The 20,839-nt window shown below is 67.8% G+C and overlaps 2 protein-coding genes across 2 annotated transcripts; one reads left to right on the top strand and one right to left on the bottom strand.

Moving 5' to 3' along the window:
• Positions 1-3,371: 3,371 nt before the first annotated feature.
• On the bottom strand, positions 3,372-4,006 carry TRAPPC5 (trafficking protein particle complex subunit 5). Its single transcript, XM_068179401.1, has one exon. It carries the CDS (start codon positions 3,986-3,988, stop codon positions 3,422-3,424), a length of 567 nt encoding a protein of 188 aa, XP_068035502.1. The 5' UTR covers positions 3,989-4,006; the 3' UTR covers positions 3,372-3,421.
• A 12,761-nt stretch (positions 4,007-16,767) lies between these two features.
• On the top strand, positions 16,768-19,280 carry LOC137467979 (Purkinje cell protein 2-like; the record flags this gene model as incomplete). The annotated part of the gene is made up of 3 exons (XM_068179400.1): positions 16,768-16,806; positions 17,555-17,765; positions 19,119-19,280. Coding segments are annotated over exons 1-3 (412 nt in total), but the record flags the coding sequence as incomplete, so codon positions are not given.
• Between the last annotated feature and the right edge of the window lie 1,559 nt (positions 19,281-20,839).

Here is a 20,839-nt window from a genome sequence, read left to right as displayed (position 1 = left end):
GGTGTCCCTGCCACCACGGTGGCACTGTCACCAGGGTGTCCCTGTCACCACGGTGTCACTGTCACCACGGTGTCCCTGTCACCAGGGTGTCACTGTCACCACGGTGTCCCTGTCACCACGGTGTCACTGTCACCACGGTGTCCCTGCCACCACGGTGTCACTGTCACCACGGTGGCACTGTCACCACGGTGTCCCTGTCACCAGGGTGGCACTGTCACCACGGTGTCCCTGTCACCACGGTGGCACTGTCACCACGGTGTCCCTGTCACCACGGTGTCCCTGCCACCACGGTGTCCCTGTCACCAGGGTGTCACTGTCACCACGGTGTCCCTGTCACCACGGTGTCACTGTCACCACGGTGTCCCTGCCACCACGGTGTCACTGTCACCACGGTGGCACTGTCACCACGGTGTCCCTGTCACCACGGTGGCACTGTCACCACGGTGTCCCTGTCACCAGCGCGTCCCTGCCACCAGGCTGTCCCCAAGGCTGGGATGTCTCCAGGGTGTCCCTGTCACCAAGGTGTCCCCAAGGCTGGCACTGCCACCAGAATGTCCCCAAGATGTCCCCGGGCTGGTGTCACAAGGCCCCTGTCCCCACAGTGTCCCCAGGGTGTCCCCAAGCCTCGCCCCTCCCCCCCCGGATGTCCCCAAGGCCACACAGGAAGAGCCAGGCGCTATCGGCCCCGGCCAGCGCCGGCCACCTCCTGTCCCTGTGTCCCCTCAGTGTCACCTCCTGTCCCTGTGTCCCCTCAGTGTCCCCTCCTGTCCCTGTGTCACCTCCTGTCCCTGTGTCACCTCAGTGTCACCTCAGTGTCACCTCCTGTCCCTGTGTCACCTCCTGTCCCTGTGTCACCTCCTGTCCCTGTGTCCCCTCAGTGTCCCCTCAGTGTCACCTCCTGTCCCTGTGTCACCTCAGTGTCACCTCCTGTCCCTGTGTCACCTCCTGTCCCTGTGTCACCTCAGTGTCCCCTCCTGTCCCCTCAGTGTCACCTCCTGTCCCTGTGTCCCCTCCTGTCCCTGTGTCACCTCAGTGTCACCTCCTGTCCCTGTGTCCCCTCAGTGTCACCTCCTGTCCCCTGTGTCCCCTCAGTGTCCCCTCCTGTCCCTGTGTCACCTCAGTGTCACCTCCTGTCCCTGTGTCACCTCCTGTCCCTGTGTCACCTCAGTGTCACCTCCTGTCCCTGTGTCCCCTCAGTGTCACCTCCTGTCCCTGTGTCACCTCCTGTCCCTGTGTCCCCTCAGTGTCACCTCCTGTCCCTGTGTCACCTCAGTGTCACCTCCTGTCCCCTCAGTGTCCCCTCCTGTCCCTGTGTCACCTCAGTGTCCCCTCAGTGTCACCTCCTGTCCCCTGTGTCACCTCAGTGTCACCTCCTGTCCCCTCAGTGTCACCTCCTGTCCCTGTGTCACCTCAGTGTCCCCTCCTGTCCCCTCAGTGTCACCTCCTGTCCCTGTGTCACCTCAGTGTCACCTCCTGTCCCTGTGTCACCTCAGTGTCACCTCCTGTCCCCTCAGTGTCACCTCCTGTCCCCTGCGTCACCTCCTGTCCCCTCAGTGTCCCCTCAGTGTCACCTCCTGTCCCCTCAGTGTCACCTCCTGTCCCCTGCGTCCCCTCAGTGTCACCTCCTGTCCCATGTGTCCCCTGGGGGAATTTGGGGACATTTGGGGACATTTGGGGACACACGCAGCCCTGTCCCCGTTGCCATCCCCACAGCTCCCGCCCCCACCCCAGCCGCGCAGCGATTGGTCGACTCCACTGATTGACACACACGCCGACCAATCGGAAGCGAGCACCGCCCAAACGCGGAAGTACCAGCCTCACAAGCAGCGGGGTGCGTCCCACCGTACCGTGATTGGCCGACACCTTTGATTGACAGGCGAACGGACCAATAAGAACAGAGAACACAGAAGCCGCGCTTCAATTGGCTTATCACCTTGATTGACGCAAGCGCGGGCCAATCAGAGCAAAGCACCGCCCAAACACGGAAGACGAACATTTCCCGCGGGACTGCTGGGGGTCCCCGTCCAGATGTTGGGGTGCCCACCCAAATTTCAAGGGCCCCATCCAGATGTGTGGGGTCCCCACCCTGACCATGGGGGGTTCCTCCCCCACATGGGGGTCTCCACCCAGATTTCCCGCTCCCCGTTCCAGATGTTGGGGCTCCCACCTCCCCCCAGGGGCCCATCCAGATGTTGGGGGTCCCGGCGTCACGGACCCCACCCTGGCCTTGCTGTCCCCATCCAGATGTTGAGGGGGTTCCCATCACCTCCCCGGCCCCATGGCACCGTGTCACAAGGCCGTGCTGTCCCCACCCCTCTCCAGGCTGTCCCTGTCCCTGCCACCCCCGTGTCCCCCATGTCCCCATCTCCCTCTAGGCTGTCCCCATCCCTCACCCCCGTGTCCCCATCCCTCTCCAGGCTGTCCCCATCCCTCATCCCCGTGTCCCCCCGTGTCCCCACCCCTCACCCCCGTGTCCCCCGGGTCCCCATCCCTCTCCAGGCTGTCCCCATCCCTTATCCCCGTGTCCCCCCATGTCCCCACCCCTCACCCCCGTGTCCCCCGGGTCCCCATCCCTCATCCCCGTGTCCCCATCTCCCTCCAGGCTGTCCCCATCCCTCATCCCCGTGTCCCCCCATGTCCCCACCCCTCACCCCCGTGTTCCCCGGGTCCCCATCCCTCATCCCCGTGTCCCCCGGGTCCCCATCCCTCATCCCCGTGTCCCCATCTCCCTCCAGGCTGTCCCTGTCCCTCACCCCCGTGTCCCCACCCTTCTCCAGGCTGTCCCTGTCCCTGCCACCCGCCACGTCCCCGTGTCCCCATCCCTCTCCAGGCTGTCCCTGTCCCTGCCACCCCCATGTCCCCACCGCTCTCCAGGCTGTCCTTGTCCCTCAGTGACCCCTCCAGGCTGTCCCCATCCCTCATCCCCGTGTCCCCCCATGTCCCTACCCCTCATCCCCGTGTCCCCATCCCTCTCCAGGCTGTCCCCATCCCTCATCCCCGTGTCCCCATCTCTCTCCAGGCTGTCCCCATCCCTCACCCCCGTGTCCCCCCGTGTCCCCATCCCTCTCCAGGCTGTCCCCATCCCTCATCCCTGTGTCCCCATCTCTCTCCAGGCTGTCCCCACCCCTCACCCCCGTGTCCCCATCTCTCTCCAGGCTGTCCCTACCCCTCACCCCTGTGTCCCCATCCCTCTCCAGGCTGTCCCCACCCCTCACCCCCGTGTCCCCATCCCTCTCCAGGCTGTCCCCATCCCTCACCCCCGTGTCCCCATCCCTCTCCAGGCTGTCCCCACCCCTCATCCCCGTGTCCCCATCCCTCTCCAGGCTGTCCCCACCCCTCACCCCCATGTCCCCAGCCCCGTCCAGGCTGTCCCCACCCCTCACCCCCGTGTCCCCAGCCCCGTCCGGGCTGTCCCCGTGCCTCAGCGCCCCTCCAGGCTCTTGTCGCGGGCGATCACGGCCTCGTCGAACTTGATCATGAGCGTGGTGCCCTTGTGCCAGTGGGCGCTGACGCGGGCGGGGAAGCCGGCGGCGCCCAGCACGGCCTCCAGCAGGCCGGCGGCGAAGGCGGCACAGTTCAGCGAGCTGTTCTCGCGCGGCACCGACACGAACGTGTTCACCACGGGCTCCCGCTCGATCACGTAGAACGTGCGCTCGTCGTCGTTGGCCTGCTCCAGCTTGTCGGCCTCGCGCCCGAAAAGCGCCCTCCACAGCGGGCCCTTGACGAACAGCAGCACCCCCAGCACCTTGGTCTCGCGCCGGCCCGGCCTCTCGCGGGCCACCAGTGCGTCCAGGGCTCGCAGCCCCACGTGGTGGCCCAGCTGGGCCAGGCGGGCTTGCAGCTCGGCCACCGAGGCCACGCGGCGCTGGCAGTACTGCACCAGCTCCGAGAAGAGCAGCGCGAAGGCGGCCAGCGACAGCTCGGAGCGCGGCCGGCCCAGCGCCCGCTCCAGCACCGGCGACTTGCCGCGGGTGAAACGGGAGTCCATGCTGGCCTGGGGGGCGACACGGGGGTCAGGGGGTCACGGGGGGAGGTTTGAGGGGGGTCTGAGGGGGCTTAGGGGGGGTCTCAGGGGCCTTAGGGGGGTCTGAGGGGGTCTAGTGGGGTCTCAGGGGATTTAGGGAGGGTCTCAGAGGGATTAGGGAGGGTCTCAGGGAGTTTAGAGGGGTCTGAGGGGGTCTAGGGTTGGTCTCAGGGGGGTCTGAGAGGGTTTAGGGTGGTTTGATGGGGGTCTGAGGGGGTCTAGAGGCGGTCTGAGGGGGTTTAGGATTGGTCTCAGGGGGTTTAGAGGGGTCTCAGGGGGTTTAGGGAGCGTCTGAGGGGGTTTAGGGGGTTTAGGGTTGGTCTCAGGGGGGTCTCAGGAGGTTTAGGGTTGGTCTCAGGGGGTTTAAGGTCGGTCTCAGGGGGTTTAGAGGGGTCTCAGGGGGTTTAGGGAGCGTCTGAGGGGGTTTAGGGTTGGTCTCAGGGGGGTCTGAGTGGGTTTAGGATTGGTCTCAGGGGATTTAGGGTTGGTCTCAGGAGGTTTAGAGGAGTCTCAGGGGGTTTAGGGAGCGTCTGAGGGGGTTTAGGGTTGGTCTCAGGGGGGTCTGAGAGGGTTTAAGGGGGTCTGATGGGGGTCTGAGGGGGTCTAGGGGTGGTCTGAGCAGGTTTAGGAGTGGTCTCAGGGGGTTAGGTTTGGTCTCAGGGGGGTCTGAGAGGGTTTAAGGGGGTCTGATGGGGGTCTAGGGGCGGTCTGAGCAGGTTTAGGGTTGGTCTCAGGGGGTTTAGAGGGGTCTCAGGGGGTTTAGGGAGCGTCTGAGGGGGTTTAGGGGGTTTAGGGTTGGACTCAGGGGAGTCTGAGGGGGTTTAGGGGGGTCTGATTTGGGTCTGAGGGGGTCTAGGGGCAGTCTGAGCGGGTTTAGGTTTGGTCTCAGGGGGTTTAAGGTTGGTCTCAGGGGGTTTAGAGGGGTCTCAGGGGGTTTAGGGAGCGTCTGAGGGGGTTTAGGGTTGGTCTCAGGGTGGTCTGAGTGGGTTTAGGATTGGTCTCAGGGGATTTAGGGTTGGTCTCAGGGGGTTTAGAGGGTTCTCAGGGGGTTTAGGGAGCGTCTGAGGGGGTTTAGGGTTGGTCTCAGGGGGGTCTGAGAGGGTTTAAGGGGGTCTGATGGGGGTCTGAGGGGGTCTAGGGGCGGTCTGAGCAGGTTTAGGGTTGGTCTCAGGGGGTTAGGTTTGGTCTCGGGGGGGCTGAGAGGGTTTAAGGGGGTCTGATGGGGGTCTAGGGGCGGTCTGAGCAGGTTTAGGATTGGTCTCAGGGGGTTTAGGGGTGGTCTCAGGGGGTTTAGACGGGTCTCAGGGGGGTCTGAGAGGGTTTAGGGTTCGTCTCAGTGGTGTCTAAGGGGGTTTAGGGTTGGTCTCAGGGGGTTTAGGGAGTGTCTGAGGGGGTTTAGGGTTGGTCTCAGGGGGGTCTCAGGGGGTTTAGGGGGGGTCTGAGGGGGTCTAGGGGCGGTCTGAGCAGGTTTAGGATTGGTCTCAGGGGGTTTAGGGTTGGTCTCAGGGGGGTCTGAGCAGGTTTAGGGGGGTCTAACGGGGATTTGAGGGAGTCTAGGGGCGGTCTGAGCGGTTTTAGGATTTGTATCAGGGGGCTTAGGGAGGGTCTCGGGGTTTAGGGGGGTCTGATGGGGGTCTGATGGGGTCTATGGGCAGTCTGAGCGGGGTTAGGGTTGGTCTCAGGGGGTTTAGGGAGGGTCTGAGGGGGTTTAGGCGGGTCTAAGGGGGATTTGAGGGGGTCTAGGGGCGGTCTGAGTGGGTTTAGGGTTGGTCTCACGGGGTTTAGGGAGGGTCTCAGGGGGGTCTGAGGGGGTACAGGTGGGTCAGGGGGACACGGGGGGACACGGATTTTGGCCAGCGACTGCCCGGAGCGCGGCCGGCCCAGCGCCCGCTCCAGCACCGGCGGGTGAAACGGGAGTCCATGCTGGCCTGGGGGGGGGACACGGGGCTCAGGGGGTCACGGGGGGAGGTTTGAGAGGGTCTGAGGGGGCTTAGGGAGCATCTGAGGGGCTTTAGGGGGGTCTGAGGGGGATTGAGAGGGTTTTGAGAGGGTCTGGGGGTGTTTAGGGGGGTCTCAGGGGGTTTAGGGGTGGTCTCAGGGGGTCTGAGAGGGTTCAGAGGGGGTCTCAGGGGGTTTAGAGAGCATCTGAGGGGGTTTAGGGTTGGTCTCAGGGGGGTCTGAGGGGGTTTAGGGGGGTCTGAGGGGGTCTAGGGGCGGTCTGAGCAGGTTTAGGATTGGTCTCAGGGGGTTTAGGATTGGTATCAGGGGGGTCTGAGGGGGTTTAGGGGGTTCTAACGGGGATTTGAGGGGGTCTAGGGTGGTCTGAGCGGGTTTAGGGTTGGTCTCAGGGGGTTTAGGGGTGGTCTCAGGGGGGTCTGAGGGGGTTTAGGGGGGTCTAACGGGGATTTGAGGGGGTCTAGGGTGGTCTGAGCAGGTTTAGGATTGGTCTCAGGGGGTTTAGGGTTGGTCTCAGGGGGGTCTGAGGGGGTTTAGGGGGGTCTAACGGGGATTTGAGGGGGTCTAGGGTGGTCTGAGCAGGTTTAGGATTGGTCTCAGGGGGTTTAGGGGTGGTCTCAGTGGTGTCTGAGGGGGTTCAGAGGGGGTCTCAGGGGGTCTAGGGGTGGTCTGAGCAGGTTTAGGGTTGCTCGCAGGGGGTTTGGGGAGGGTCTGAGGGGGTCTGCGGGGGTATAGGTGGGTCAGGGGAACACACGGGACACGAGGGGTCACGGGGGGAGGTTTGAGGGGGGTCTGAGGGGGACTGCGAGGGTTTTGAGAGGGTCTGAGGGGGCTTGGGGGGGTCTCAGGGGTTTTAGGGGCATCTGAGGGGGTTTAGGATTGGTCTCAGGGGGGTCTGAGAGGGTTTAGGGTGGTCTAAGGGGGATTGGAGGGGGTCTAGGGAGGGTCTGAGAGGGTTTAGGGTTGGTCTGAGGGGGTTTAGGGAGGGTCTGAGGGGGTTTAGTGAGGGTCTGAGGGGAATTTGAGAGGGTTTAGGGTTGGTCTCAGGGGGTTTAGGGAGGGTCTGAGAGGGTTTAGGGAGGGTTTAAGGGGGATTGGAGAGGGTCTAGGGAGGGTCTGAGAGGGTTTAGGGTTGGTCTCAGGGGGTTTAGGGAGGGTCTGAGGGGGTTTAGGGGGGGTCTTAGGGGGTTTAGGGGGGGTCTGAGGGGGATTGAGGGGGTCAGGGGGTCACGGGGGGAGGTTTGAGGGGGGTCTGAGGGGGACTGCAAGGGTTTTGAGAGGGTCTGAGGGGGCTTGGGGGGGTCTCAGGGGTTTTAGGGGCATCTGGGGGGGTTTAGGATTGGTCTCAGGGGGGTCTGAGAGGGTTTAGGGGGGTCTAAGGGGGCTTGGGGGGGTATCAGGGCTTTTAGGGGCATCTGAGGGGGTTTAGGATTGGTCTCAGGGGGGTCTGAGAGGATTTAGGGGGGGTCTAAGGAGGATTGGAGGGGGTCTAGGGAGGGTCTGAGAGGGTTTAGGGTTGGTCTCAGGGGGTTTAGTGGGGGTCTGAGGGGGTTTAGGGAGTGCCTGAAGGGGGTCTGAGAGGGTTCAGGGGGGGTCTAAGGAGGATTGGAGGGGGTCTAGGGAGGGTCTGAGAGGGTTTAGGGTTGGTCTCAGGGGGTTTAGTGGGGGTCTGAGGGGGTTTAGGGAGTGCCTGAAGGGGGTCTGAGAGGGTTCAGGGGGGGTCTTAAGGGAATTTGAGAGGGTTTGGGGGGGTCTGAGAGGGTTTAGGGTTGGTCTCAGGGGGTTTAGGGAGGGTCTGAGGGGGTTTAGTGGGGGTCTTAGGGGGTTTAGTGGGGGTCTGAGGGGGTTTAGTGGGGGTCTGAGGGGAATTTGAGAGGGTTTAGGGGGGGTCTGAGAGGGTTTAGGGTTGGTCCCAGGGGGTTTAGGGAGGGTCTGAGGGGGTTTAGGGTTGGTCCCAGGGGGTTTATGGTTGGTCTCAGGGGGTTTAGGGAGGGTCTGAGGGGGTTTATTGGGGGTCTGAGAGGGTTTAGGGTTGGTCCCAGGGGGTTTAGGAGGGTCTCAGGGGGGTTAGGGTTGGTCTCAGGGGGTTTAGGGAGGGTCTGAGGTCTTAGGGGGTTTAGGGGGGGTCTGAGGGGGATTGAGGGGGTCAGGGGGTCACGGGGGGAGGTTTGAGGGGGGTCTGAGGGGGACTGCAAGGGTTTTGAGAGGGTCTGAGGGGGCTTGGGGCGGTCTCAGGGGTTTTAGGGGCATCTGGGGGGGTTTAGGATTGGTCTCAGGGGGGTCTGAGAGGGTTTAGGGGGGTCTAAGGGGGCTTGGGGGGGTATCAGGGGTTTTAGGGGCATCTGAGGGGGTTTAGGATTGGTCTCAGGGGGGTCTGAGAGGATTTAGGGGGGGTGTAAGGGGGATTGGAGGGGGTCTAGGGAGGGTCTGAGAGGGTTTAGGGTTGGTCTCAGGGGGTTTAGGGAGGGTCTGAGGGGGTTATGGGGGGTGTCTGAGGGGGGTCTGAGAGGGTTATGGGGGGGTCTTAGGGGAATTTGAGAGGGTTTGGGGGGGTCTGAGAGGGTTTAGGGTTGGTCTCAGGGGGTTTAGGGAGGGTCTGAGGGGGTTTAGTGGGGGTCTTAGGGGAATTTGAGAGGGTTTAGGGGGGGTCTGAGAGGGTTTAGGGTTGGTCCCAGGGGGTTTAGGGAGGGTCTGAGGGGGTTTAGTGGGGGTCTTAGGGGGTTTAGCGGGGGTCTGAGGGGGTTTAGTGAGGGTCCTGAGGGGAATTTGAGAGGGTTTTAGGCGGGGTCTGAGAGTTTTTAGGGTTGGTCCCAGGGGGTTTAGGGAGGGTCTGAGGGGGTTTATTGGGGTCTGAGAGGGTTTACGGTTGGTCCCAGGGGGTTTAGGGAGGGTCTCAGGGGGGTTAGGGTTGGTCTCAGGGGGTTTAGGGAGGGTCTGAGAGGGTTTGGGGGGGGTGTAAGGGGGTTTAGGGGGGGTCTCAGGGGGTTTAGGGAGGGTCTGAGGGGGTTTAGGGGGTCAGGGGGTCACGGGGGGAGGTTTGCAGGGGGTCTGAGGGGGATTGAAGGGGGGTGAGGGGGAGCTAGGGAGGGTCCTGAGGGGATTTATGGAGGGTCTGAAGGGGGTCTGAGAGGGTTCACGGGGTTCTGAGAGGGTCTAGGGGCGGTCTGAGGGGGTTTGGGGTGTCTCAGGGGGTTTGGGGTGTCTTAGGGCGTTTGAGGGGTGTCTGAGGGGGTTTAGGGGTGTCTCAGGGGGTTTGGGGTGTCTCAGGGGGTTTGGGGGTGTCTCAGGGGGTTTGGGGTGTCTCAGGGCGTTTGAGGGGTGTCTGAGGGGGTTTAGGGGTGTCTCAGGGGGTTTGGGGTGTCTCAGGGAGTTTCTGAGGGGGGTTTCACAGAGTTTAGGGAGGGTCTGGGGGTTTTCAGGGAGGGTTTGAGGAAGTTAGGGAGGATCTGAGGGGGTTTAGGAAGGGTCTGAGGGGGTTTGGGGGGTCAGGTGGGGATTGAAGGGGGGTGAGGGGGTTTAGGGAGGGTCTGGGGGTTTGAGAGGGTTCAGGGGGGGTCTGAGGGGGTCTAGGGGGGTCTCAGAGGATTTAGGAAGGGTCTGAGAGGGTTTAGGGAGGGGTTCAGGGCGGTCTGGGGGGGTTTAGGGAGGGTCTCAGGGGGTTCAGGGCGGTCTGGGGGGTTCCCTGGAGAGGACGGGGACGGGGCTGGGGGGCTCGGGGGGGGGCTCTGAGGGGTCCCCGGGCTCTCTGAGGGGTCCCCGGTGTTTTTCGGGCTCTCTGAGGGGTCCCCGGTGTTTTTCGGGCTCTCTGAGGGGTCCCCGGTGTTTTTCGGGCTCTCTGAGGGGTCGCGGCCGCGGCAGCGCCCTCGGGGGCCAGCGGGGGCCCGGCCGGGGGCGCTGCCCGGCGCAGCGGAGGGAGGGAGGGAGGGACGGGAGGATCGGGCCCCGCCCGGGACCCCCGGGACCCCCGGCACCGACCTGGCAGCCACCGGCCCGCTCCGCCGCGACAGCGCCGTGAAACGGCCGCAAAGCGCCGCGAGCGGCCGGAAAGCGCGCCGGGGGCGGGGCCTGCGCGGGGGGCGGGGCTATGGCAGCGCTGCCACGCCCCCCCTCCGTGAGGCCACGCCCACCACGGGAGATGGGGACACGGGGGGGACACGGGGGGACACGGGGGGACACGGGGGGGACACGGGGGGGACACGGGGGGACACGGGGGGGACACGGGGGGACACGGGGACATCTGGTGGCACCGCGCCCCTCCCCCCAGCGACACCTGGGCCGGCAGCTGGGCTGGGGGAGGGGCGCGGATCCGCTGTGACGTCACTGCGGGGGGGAGGGGGGAGGGGGACACCTGGGACATGGTGGGGGGGGGGGACAGAGGGACAGGGCCACCCGTGGGGCCACACGCTCGTGTCGCTCGGGCCACCTCAGTGTCACCCGGTGCCCCCCCAGTGTCCCCAGTGCCACCCAGTGTCCCCAAGTGTCCCCAGTGCCACCCCAGTGTCACCCCAGCGTCCCCAGTGCCACCCAGTGCCACTCCAGTGTCCCCAGGTGTCCCCCCAGTGTCACCCCAGTGCCACCCCAGTGCCACCCAGTGTCCCCAGTGCCCCCCAGTGCCACCCCAGTGCCACCCAGTGTCCCCAAGTGTCCCCCCAGTGCCACCCCAGTGTCACCCCAGTGCCACCCCAGTGCCACCCAGTGTCCCCAGTGCCCCCCAGTGCCACCCCAGTGCCACCCCAGTGTCCCCCCAGCGTCCCCAGTGTCACCCCAGCGTCCCCAGTGCCACCCCAGTGTCCCCAGTGCCACCCCAGTGCCACCCCCAGTGTCCCCCCAGTGCCCCCCAGTGTCCCCCCCAGTGCCCCCCAGTGCCACCCCAGTGTCACCCCAGTGCCACCCCAGCGTCCCCCAGTGTCCCCCCAGTGTCCCCCAGTGTCACCCCAGTGCCCCCAGTGCCCCCAAGTGTCCCCAGTGTCCCCAGTGCCACCCCAGCGTCCCCAGTGTCCCCCCAGTGTCACCCCAGTGTCACCCAGTGCCACCCCAGTGTCCCCAAGTGTCCCCCCAGTGCCACCCAGTGCCCCCAGTGTCCCCAAGTGTCCCCCCAGTGCCACCCAGTGCCCCCAGTGTCCCCAGTGCCACCCCAGTGTCACCCAGTGTCCCCAAGTGTCCCCCAGTGTCACCCCAGTGCCACCCCAGTGTCCCCAAGTGTCCCCAGTGCCCCCCAGTGTCCCCCCAGTGTCCCCCAGTGCCACCCCAGTGCCCCCCAGTGTCCTAGTGTCCCCCAGTGCCACCCCAGTGCCCCCCAGTGTCCTAGTGTCCCCCAGTGCCACCCCAGTGCCCCCCAGTGTCCTAGTGTCCCCCAGTGCCACCCCAGTGCCCCCCAGCGTCCCCAGTGTCCTCTCAATGTCCCCAAGTGTCCCCAGTGTCCCCCCAGTGTCCCCCCAGTGCCACCCCAGTGCCCCCCAGTGTCCCCCAGTGCCACCCCAGTGCCCCCCAGCGTCCCCAGTGTCCTCTCAGTGTCCCCAAGTGTCCCCAGTGTCCCCCAGTGCCACCCCAGCGTCCCCAGTGTCCCCCCAGTGTCCCCAAGTGTCCCCCCAGTGCCACCCAGTGCCCCCAGTGTCCCCAGTGACCCCCCAGTGTCACCCAGTGTCCCCAAGTGTCCCCCAGTGCCCCCCAGCGTCCCCAGTGTCCCCCCAGTGTCCCCCAGCGTCCCCAGTGCCCCCCCAGTGTCCCCAATGTCCCCCCAGTGTCCCCAGTGTCCCCAATGTCCCCAATATCCCCCAATGTCCCCAATATCCCCCCAATGTCCCCCCAGTGTCCTAGTGTCCCCAAGTGTCCCCCAGTGTCACCCAGTGCCCCCAGTGCCACCCAAGTGTCCCCCAGCGTCCCCAGTGTCCCCCCAGTGTCCTAGGGTCCCCCAGTGCCACCCCACTGTCCCCAGTGTCCCCTGGTCCCCCCCAGTGTCCCCTCATTACGTCACCTGTGTCCCATTGGAGGGACCATGGGGACAGTGGGGACCCTGGGGACACTGAGGGGACACTGAGGGGACACTGGGGACATGGGGACATGGGGACAATGGGGACATTGGGGACACTGGGGACACTGAGGACATGGGGACATGGGGACAATGGGGACACTGAGGGGACACTGGGGACATTGGGGACATGGGGACAATGAGGACACTGGGGACACTGGGGGGACACTGGGGACATGGGGACAATGAGGACACTGGGGACACTGAGGGGACACTGGGGACATGGGGACATGGGGACAATGGGGACACTGAGGGGACACTGGGGACACTGAGGGGACACTGGGGACATGGGGACATGGGGACAATGGGGACACTGGGGACATGGGGACATGGGGACACTGAGGGGACACTGGGGACACTGGGGACATGGGGACATGGGGACAATGGGGACACTGGGGATGCTGGGGACACTGAGGGGACACTGGGGACATGGGGACATGGGGACAATGGGGACACTGGGGACACTGAGGGGACACTGGGGACATGGGGACAATGGGGACACTGGGAACACTGAGGGGACACTGGGGACATGGGGACATGGGGACAATGAGGACACTGGGGACACTGGGGGGACACTGGGGACATTGGGGGGATTGGGGACATTGGGGACATTAGGGGGATTGGGGACAATGGGGACACTGGGGACGCTGAGGGGACATTGGGGACATTAGGGGGATTGGGGACAATGGGGACACTGGAGAGTTGGGGACCCTGGGGACACTGAGGGGACATTGGGGACACTGAGGGGACATTTGGGACAGTGGGGGAACACTGGGGACACTGAGGGGACATTGGGGGGTTGGGGACCCTGGGGACATTGAGGGGACACTGGGGGTCCCTGTGGGACACGGGGACCTTGGGGACACCACAGCCGTGGGGACCTTGGGGACAGGGAGGGGACCCACGGGGGGTGACACACAGGGGACATTGGTGACACAGGGGACATAAGAGAGGGCCTGGGGACACTGGGGGACATTGGGGACACTGGGGTGGCACTGTGGGGACACTGAGGGACAGTGGGGGACACTGGGGTGGCACTGTGGGGACACTGAGGGACAGTGGGGGACAGTGGGGGGGACATTGGGGGACACAGGGGCACTCCCTGGGGCAGTGACACGGGCACAGGGTGACCCCGTGTCCCCAGTGTCCCCAGTGTCCCCAATGTCCCCCCAATGTCCCCAGTGTCCCCCCAATGTCCCCCCAATGTCCCCATATCCCCCAATGTCCCCAATGTCCCCCCAGTGTCCCCAATGTCCCCAGTGTCCCCCCAATGTCCCCAGTGTCCCCAATGTCCCCCCAATGTCCCCAATGTCCCCCCAATGTCCCCAGTGTCCCCAATGTCCCCCCAATGTCCCCAATGTCCCCCCAATGTCCCCAGTGTCCCCCAATGTCCCCCCAGTGTCCCCAATATCCCCCCAATGTCCCCAGTGTCCCCCCGTGTCCCCCCGCGGGGGGGGTGGATGGGTGTAATTAATTAAGGCTCATGGGTGATGGGGTGTAATTAATTAAGGCTCATCGGTGATGGGGTGCAATTAATTAAGCGCCGTTGATGATGGGTGTAATTAATTAAGGCTCACCGGGGATGGGTGTAATTAATTAAGCGCCATTTCGTTAATTGCGCGCGGCTGCCAGGGCGGGATTGGGGACACGCGGGGGGAGGGGCGGGGGGGACACGGGGAGGGGACACGGGGAGGGGACACGGGGGGGACAAGGGGGGGACACGGAGGGGACACGGGGGGACATTGAGGGACGCTGGGGGGACACGGAGAGCCCACGGCGACAACCGGGACTCCACAGGGACCCCACAGCACCCGTGGGACCCCACAGCACCCACGGGACCCCACAGCACCCACGGGGACCCCACAGCACCCACGGGACCCCACAGCACCCACGGGGACCCCACAGCACCCACGGGACCCCACAGCACCCATGGGAACCCACGGGGACACCACGGGGACCCCACAGCACCCATGAAAACCCCACAGCACCCATGGGAACCCACGGGGACTCCACGGGGACCCCACAGCACCCACGGGACCCCACAGCACCCGTGGGACCCCACAGCACCCATGGGAACCCACGGGGACACCACGGAACCCCACAGCGCCCATGGCACCCACAGCACCCACGGGACCCCCCAGCACCCACGGGATCCCACAGCACCCGTGGGACCCCACAGCACCCACGGGGACCCACAGCACCCACGGGACCCTACAGCACCCACGGGGACCCCCACAGCACCCATGGGAACCCACGGGGACACGACGGGGACCCCACAGCACCCACGGGGACCCCACAGCACCCGTGGGACCCCACAGCGCCCACGGGGACCCCACAGCACCCACGGGACCCACAGCACCCACGGAACCCCACAGCACCCACGGGGACCCCACAGCACCCGTGGGACCCCCACAGCGCCCATGTGACCCCACAGCACCCACGGGACCCACAGCACCCACGGAACCCCACAGCACCCACGGGGACCCCACAGCACCCGTGGGACCCCACAGCGCCCACGGGGACCCCATGGAGACCCCACAGCATCCATGGGAACCCACGGGGACACCACGGGGACCCCACAGCACCCACGGGACCCCACAGCACCCACGGAACCCCAACTGTGCCCACGGGACCCCACAGTGCCCACGGGACCCCACAGCGTCCACGGGGACCCCACAGCACCCACAGCAACTTCATGGAGACCCCACAGCACCCACAGGGACCCTACAGCACCCACAAGAACCTCATGCAGACCCCACAGCACCCACGGGGACACCACGGGAACCCCACAGCACCCACGGGGTCGTCAAAGCACCCATAGGACCCCACGGGGACCCTCGAGCGCCCGTGGGAACCCACAGCACTCGGGACACTACGGCACCCATGGGATCCCATGGAGACCCCGCTGCACCCACGGGATCCCCCCAGCACCCACGGGAACCTCATGGAGACCCCACAGCACCCACGGGGACACCCCAGCACCCACGGGGACCCCACAGCACCCACGGGAACCTCATGGAGACCCCCCAGCACCCACGGGATCCCCCCAGCACCCACGGGAGCCCCATGGAGACCCCACAGCACCCACGGGATCCCCCAGCACCCATGGGAACCTCATGGAGACACCCTAGCACCCACGGGGGACCCCACAGCACCCACGGGGACACCACAGCACCCATGGGATCCCCCCAGCACCCACGGGAACCTCATGGAGACCCCCCAGCACCCACGGGGACCCCACAGCACCCACGGGAACCTCATGGAGACCCCCCAGCACCCACGGGATCCCCCCAGCACCCACGGGAGCCTCGTGGAGACCCCACAGCACCCATGGGACCCCCAAGAACCCACGGGAACCCTACAGCACCCACAGCACCCACGGGGCCCTCATGGGACCCCCACAGCACCCATGGGACCCCCAAAACAACCACGGGGACCCCACAGCACCCACGGGGACCCCACAGCACCCATGGGACCCCCACAGCACCCACGGGGACCCCACAGCACCCACGGGGACCCCGTGGGACCCCCCCGGCCGCTGTTGCGCACACGCAGCACCCACGGGTGCCCCCCCGCGCTCCCATCGTGCCCGTGTCCCCCCTGCTGTCCCCTCTCTGTGTCACCCTCGTGTCCCCCCCCAATATCCCCTCTCTGTCCCCTCCCCAAACCCCCCCCCGTGTCCCCGTGTCCCCCCCGTGTCCCCCCACCCCCGTGTCACCCCCGTGTCCCCCCCCATCCCCGTGTCACCCCCGTGTCCCCCCCCAATATCCCCCCTCTGTCCCCTCCCCCTGTCCCCCCCGTGTCCCCCCCGTGTCCTCCCCATCCCCGTGTCACCCCCGTGTCCCCCCCCATCCCCGTGTCGCCCCCGTGTCCCCCCCATCCCCGTGTCCCCCCCGTGTCCTCCCCATCCCCGTGTCACCCCCGTGTCCCCCCCATCCCCGTGTCGCCCCCGTGTCCCCCCCATCCCCGTGTCACCCCCGTGTCCCCGGGACCTCCCCGTGTCCCCCTGTCCCCCCTGTGTCGCCCCACAATGTCCCCCCGTCCCTGTCCCCGTGTCCCCCCCGTGCCCCCTTGTCCCCGTGTCCCCCCCATCCCCGTGTCATCCCCACGTCCCCCCCGTATCCCCCCCCCGTCCCGCTGACCCCTCCCCGTGTCCCCCCTGTCCCCCTGTGTCCCCCCCGTGTCCCTCCCGTGTCCCCCCACAATGTCCCCCCTCTGTCCCCTCCGCAAACCCCCCCCCGTGTCCCCCCCGTCCCCCGTGTCCCCCCCCGTCCCTGTGTACCCCCCGTGTCCCCCCATCCCCCCGTGTCCCCCCCGCCCCCCTATCCCCGTGTCCCCCCCCGTGTCCCCCCCGTCCCTGTGTCCCCCCCATCCCCGTGTCCCCCCCGTGCCCCCTTGTCCCCGTGTCCCCCCCAACCCCGTGTCATCCCCATGTCCCCACCCCCGTCCCCCCCGTGTCCCCCCCGTGTCCCCACCCCCGTCCCCCGTGTCCCCCCCGTGTCCCCCCCGTCCCCTGTGTCCCCCCCCGTCCCCCGTGTCCCCCCCGTGTCCCCATGTCCCCCACCCCCGTCCCCCGTGTCCCCCCCATTCCCCCCCGTCCCCTGTGTCCCCCCCGTTCCCCCGTGTCCCCCCCCGTCCCCCGTGTCATCCCGTCCCCCCCGTGTCCCCCGTATCCCCCCCGTGTCCCCCGTGTCCCCCGGTGTCCCCCCCGTCCCGCCGGGATAAGAAGGCCCCGCGGGGGCCGCTCCCCCCACCCGCGATGGCGGCCCCGGGGGGCACCGAGCCCGAGCGCGCCGCGGTGAGGGGGGGGCCGGGGGACCCCGGGGGGGGGTTTGGGGGGGCTGGGGGACCCCGGGGGGGGTTGAGGGGGTCTGGGGGGCACAGGGGGCACCCCCGGGGGGGCTTGGGGACCCCGCGTGGGGTTTGGGGGGGCTGGGAGAACACCGGTTGGGATTTGGGGGGTCCGGGGGGGCACAGGGGGCACCCCCGGTGGGGGTTTGGGGGGTCCGGGGGGGGCACAGGGGGCACCCCCGGTGGGGGTTTGGGGGGTCCGGGGGGGGCACAGGGGGCACCCCCGGGTGGGGGTTTGGGGGTGCAGGGGTATCCCTGGGGGTTTTTGGGGTACCCCCGGGGGGGTTTGGGGGTGCAGGGGTATTCCCAGGGGTTTTGGGGTACCCCCGGGGGGCTTTGGGGTATTCCCGGGGTTTTGGGGTACCCCCGGGTGGGGTTTGGGGGTGCAGGGGTATTCCCAGGGGTTTTGGGGTATCCCGGGGGGGTTTGGGGGTGCAGGGGTATTCCCAGGGGTTTTGGGTATCCCGGGGGGTTTTGGGGGTGCAGGGGTATCCGGGGGGGGGGCGGTGCAAGGGCGTGGGGGTGCCCTTGAGGGGGGGTCCCCAGAGCGAGGGGGGGGGTCCCGGGCCCCCGATTCGGGGGGGGCGTCCCTGATTCGGGGGGGGCCGCCGGGGATGGAGGAGTTCCCCGTTTTGGGGGTCCCCCCGTTTTGGGGGGTCCCTGTTTGGGGGTTCCCCGTTGTGGGGTGGTCCCAGTTTGTGGGTTCCCCGTTTTGGGGGGGGTCCCCGTTTGGGGGGGGTTCCCCGTTTTGGGGGTTCCCCGTTTTGGGGGTCCCTGACGCGCTGTCCCGCAGGGGGGGGTCCCCCGAGGGGGGGTCCCCCGAACAGGAGGGGTTCTTCTCGCTGCTGAGCTCCGTGCAGGGAACGCGCATGGACGAACAGCGCTGCAGCCTGGGCGGGGGCACCGGTGAGGGACACGGGGACACCGGGGAGGGACACGGGGACACCGGGGATGGGGGGGGACACCGGGGAGGGACACGGGGACACGGGGATACCGGGGAGGGACACGGGGACACCGGGGAGGGACACGGGGATACCGGGGACACCGGGGAGGGACACGGGGACACCGGGGAGGGACACGGGGACACCGGGGACACCGGGGAGGGACACGGGGACACCGGGGATACCGGGGATGGGGGGGACACCGGGGACACCGGGGAGGGACACGGGGACACCGGGGATGGGGGGGACACCGGGGACACCGGTGAGGGACACGGGGACACCGGGGATGGGGGGGACACCGGGGACACCGGGAGGGGACACGGGGACACCGGGGACACCGGGGAGGGACACGGGGGACACCGGGGACACCGGGGAGGGACACGGGGATACGGGGACACCGGTGAGGGACACGGGGACACCGGGGACACCGGGGATGGGGGGGACACCGGGGACACCGGGGAGGGACACGGGGACACCGGTGAGGGACACGGGGACACCGGGGATGGGGGGGACACCGGGGAGGGACACGGGGACACCGGGGAGGGACACGGGGACACCGGGGACACCGGGGAGGGACACGGGGACACCGGGGAGGGACACGGGGACACGGGGATACCGGGGAGGGACACGGGGTCACCGGGGAGGGACACGGGGACACCGGGGAGGGACACCGGGGAGGGATACGGGGATACGGGGACACCGGGGGGACACCGGGGAGGGACACGGGGACACCGGGGAGGGACACGGGGACACCGGGGACACCGGGGAGGGACACGGGGACACGGGGATACCGGGGAGGGACACGGGGTCACCGGGGAGGGACACGGGGACACCGGGGAGGGACACGGGGTCACCGGGGACAGGGGGGGACAACCGGGGAGGGACACGGGGACACCGGGGACAGGGGGGGACACCGGGGAGGGACACGGGGTCACCGGGGGACACCAGGGAGGGACACGGGACACCGGGGACGGGGGTGGACACCGGCGACACCGGGGACAGGGGGGGACACAGGTGAGGGACACGAGGACACCGGGGACGGGGGGTACACCGGCGACACCGGGGACAGGGGGGGGTCACCGGCGATACCGGTGAGGGACACGGGGGCACCGGCGACACCGGGGACAGGGGGCTACACCGGGGACACCAGGTGAGGGACACGGAGGGACAGCGGGGACAACGAGGGGACACGGGTGTCCCCGAGGTGCCCATGGCTGACCCGAGGTGCCCGTGGGTGCCCACGGGTGCCCCGGGCGTCCCCTGGGTGCCCATGGGTGCCCCCTGGGGCGCCCATGGGTGACCCGGGTGCCCCCGGCAGGAGGAGGGGGCACGGCGCCGCCCCCCCCCGAGCTGGCCTCGCTGCTGGACATGGTGGCCAGCTCGCAGGGCCGCAGGATGGACGAGCAGCGGCTGCCCGTGCCCAGGCTGCCCGGCTTCGGCTCGGGGGGCGCGCAGGTGGGCACCGGGGGGCATCGGGAGGGTACCGGGGGGTGCGCAGGTGGGCACCGGGAGGGCACCGGGGGGCACCGAGGGACACCGGGGGGGCTTTGGCTCGGGGTGGGCACTGGGGGCACAGGGAGGGCACCGGGAGGACACCGGGGGGGCTTCGGCTCGGGGGGCGCGGGGGCACCGGGGGGGGGCACAGGGAGGGTACCGGGGGGCACGCAGGTGGGCATTAATGGGCTTCGGCTTGGGGGGGTGCGCAGTTGGGCACGGGGGGGCACCGGGGGGCACAGGGAAGGCACCAGGGGGGTACCGGGGGGGCTTCAGCTTGGGGGGGGGGGCACCATGGGCACCGGGTGGGGCACAGGGAAGTCACCGGGGGGCGCACAGGTGGGCTTTGGCTTGGGGGGGCACAGGGTAGGCACCGGGGGGGCACAGGTGGGCACGGGGGGCGGGGGGGGGCACAGGGTGCTCTGTGAGAGCCCCAGGAATTTGGGGAGGGGGCTCCAGGTCTGGGGGGGTCCCACCAGTGGCATTGGGGGGGTGGCACCCAGAGGGGGCTGGGGGGGGGACAACGACCTGGGGACACTCAGGGAGGGCACCGGGGGCACCCCCAGGGCTGGGGGCACCCCGCGAGTGCCCCTCCCCCCCTCTGCCCGCAGGACTGAACCCCCCGGACCCCCGGGACTCTCCCGGACACCCCCGGGATCCCACGGACCCCCCGGGAGCCTCGGGAACCCTCCCGGACCCCTTGGGACCCCCAGGACCCTCCTGCAACCCTCGGGACCCCCCCGAGCCCCCACCGAGATCCCCCCAAACTCCTCCGGACCCCCGGGACCCCCCCGAGCTCCCACCGAGATCCCCCCCAAACTCCTCCGGACCCCCGGGACCCCCCGAGCTCCCACCGAGATCCCCCCAAACTCCTCCGGACCCCCGGGACCCCCCGAGCTCCCACCGAGATCCCCCCAAACTCCTCCGGACCCCCGGGACCCCCCGAGCTCCCACCGAGATCCCCCCAAACTCCTCGGACCCCCGGGACCCCCCTGGACCCTTCTGGGACCCTCCCGTACCCCCGGGACCCCCCTGGATCCATGGGACTCTCCCGGACCCCCGGGACCCCCCCCGTACCCCCGGGACCCCCCCCGGACCCCCCGGCCCCTCGCCCGCTGCGTCCCCAATAAACCCCGAGCAATGGGGCCTGGCACCGGGGGGACCTTGGGGACACGGGGGTGGCACCAGTGGTGGCACTGGGCATTGGGTGACACCGACACCTCCGGGGGTGGCACTGAGGGTGGCACCAGGCGGGGGGGGGGGGGTGACACTGCGAGTGGCACTGGGCAGGGGGGGCACCGGGGGTGGCACCTGTGGGGACATGGGGGTGGCACCAAGGGTGGCACTGACACCTCTGGGGTGGCAGCGGGTAGGGGGTGACACTGGGGATGGCACCAGAGGTGGCACCGGGCAGGGGGGTGACACTGACACCTCTGGGGATGGCACCGGGTAGGGGGTGACACTGGGGATGGCACCAGAGGTGGCACCGGGCACAGGGTGGCACTGACACCTCTGGGGATGGCACCAGAGGTGGCACCGGGCACA

Source organism: Anomalospiza imberbis, unplaced genomic scaffold, assembly GCF_031753505.1.
Source record: "Anomalospiza imberbis isolate Cuckoo-Finch-1a 21T00152 unplaced genomic scaffold, ASM3175350v1 scaffold_932, whole genome shotgun sequence".
NCBI classification, from domain to species: domain Eukaryota; kingdom Metazoa; phylum Chordata; class Aves; order Passeriformes; family Viduidae; genus Anomalospiza; species Anomalospiza imberbis.
This window is presented reverse-complemented; position numbering and strand designations above follow the sequence as displayed.

Coding starts and splice junctions, on each gene's coding strand:
- TRAPPC5 (XM_068179401.1), bottom strand. CDS start 3,988: ATGGACTCCCGTTTCACCCGCGGCAAGTCGCCGGTGCTGGAGCGGGCG.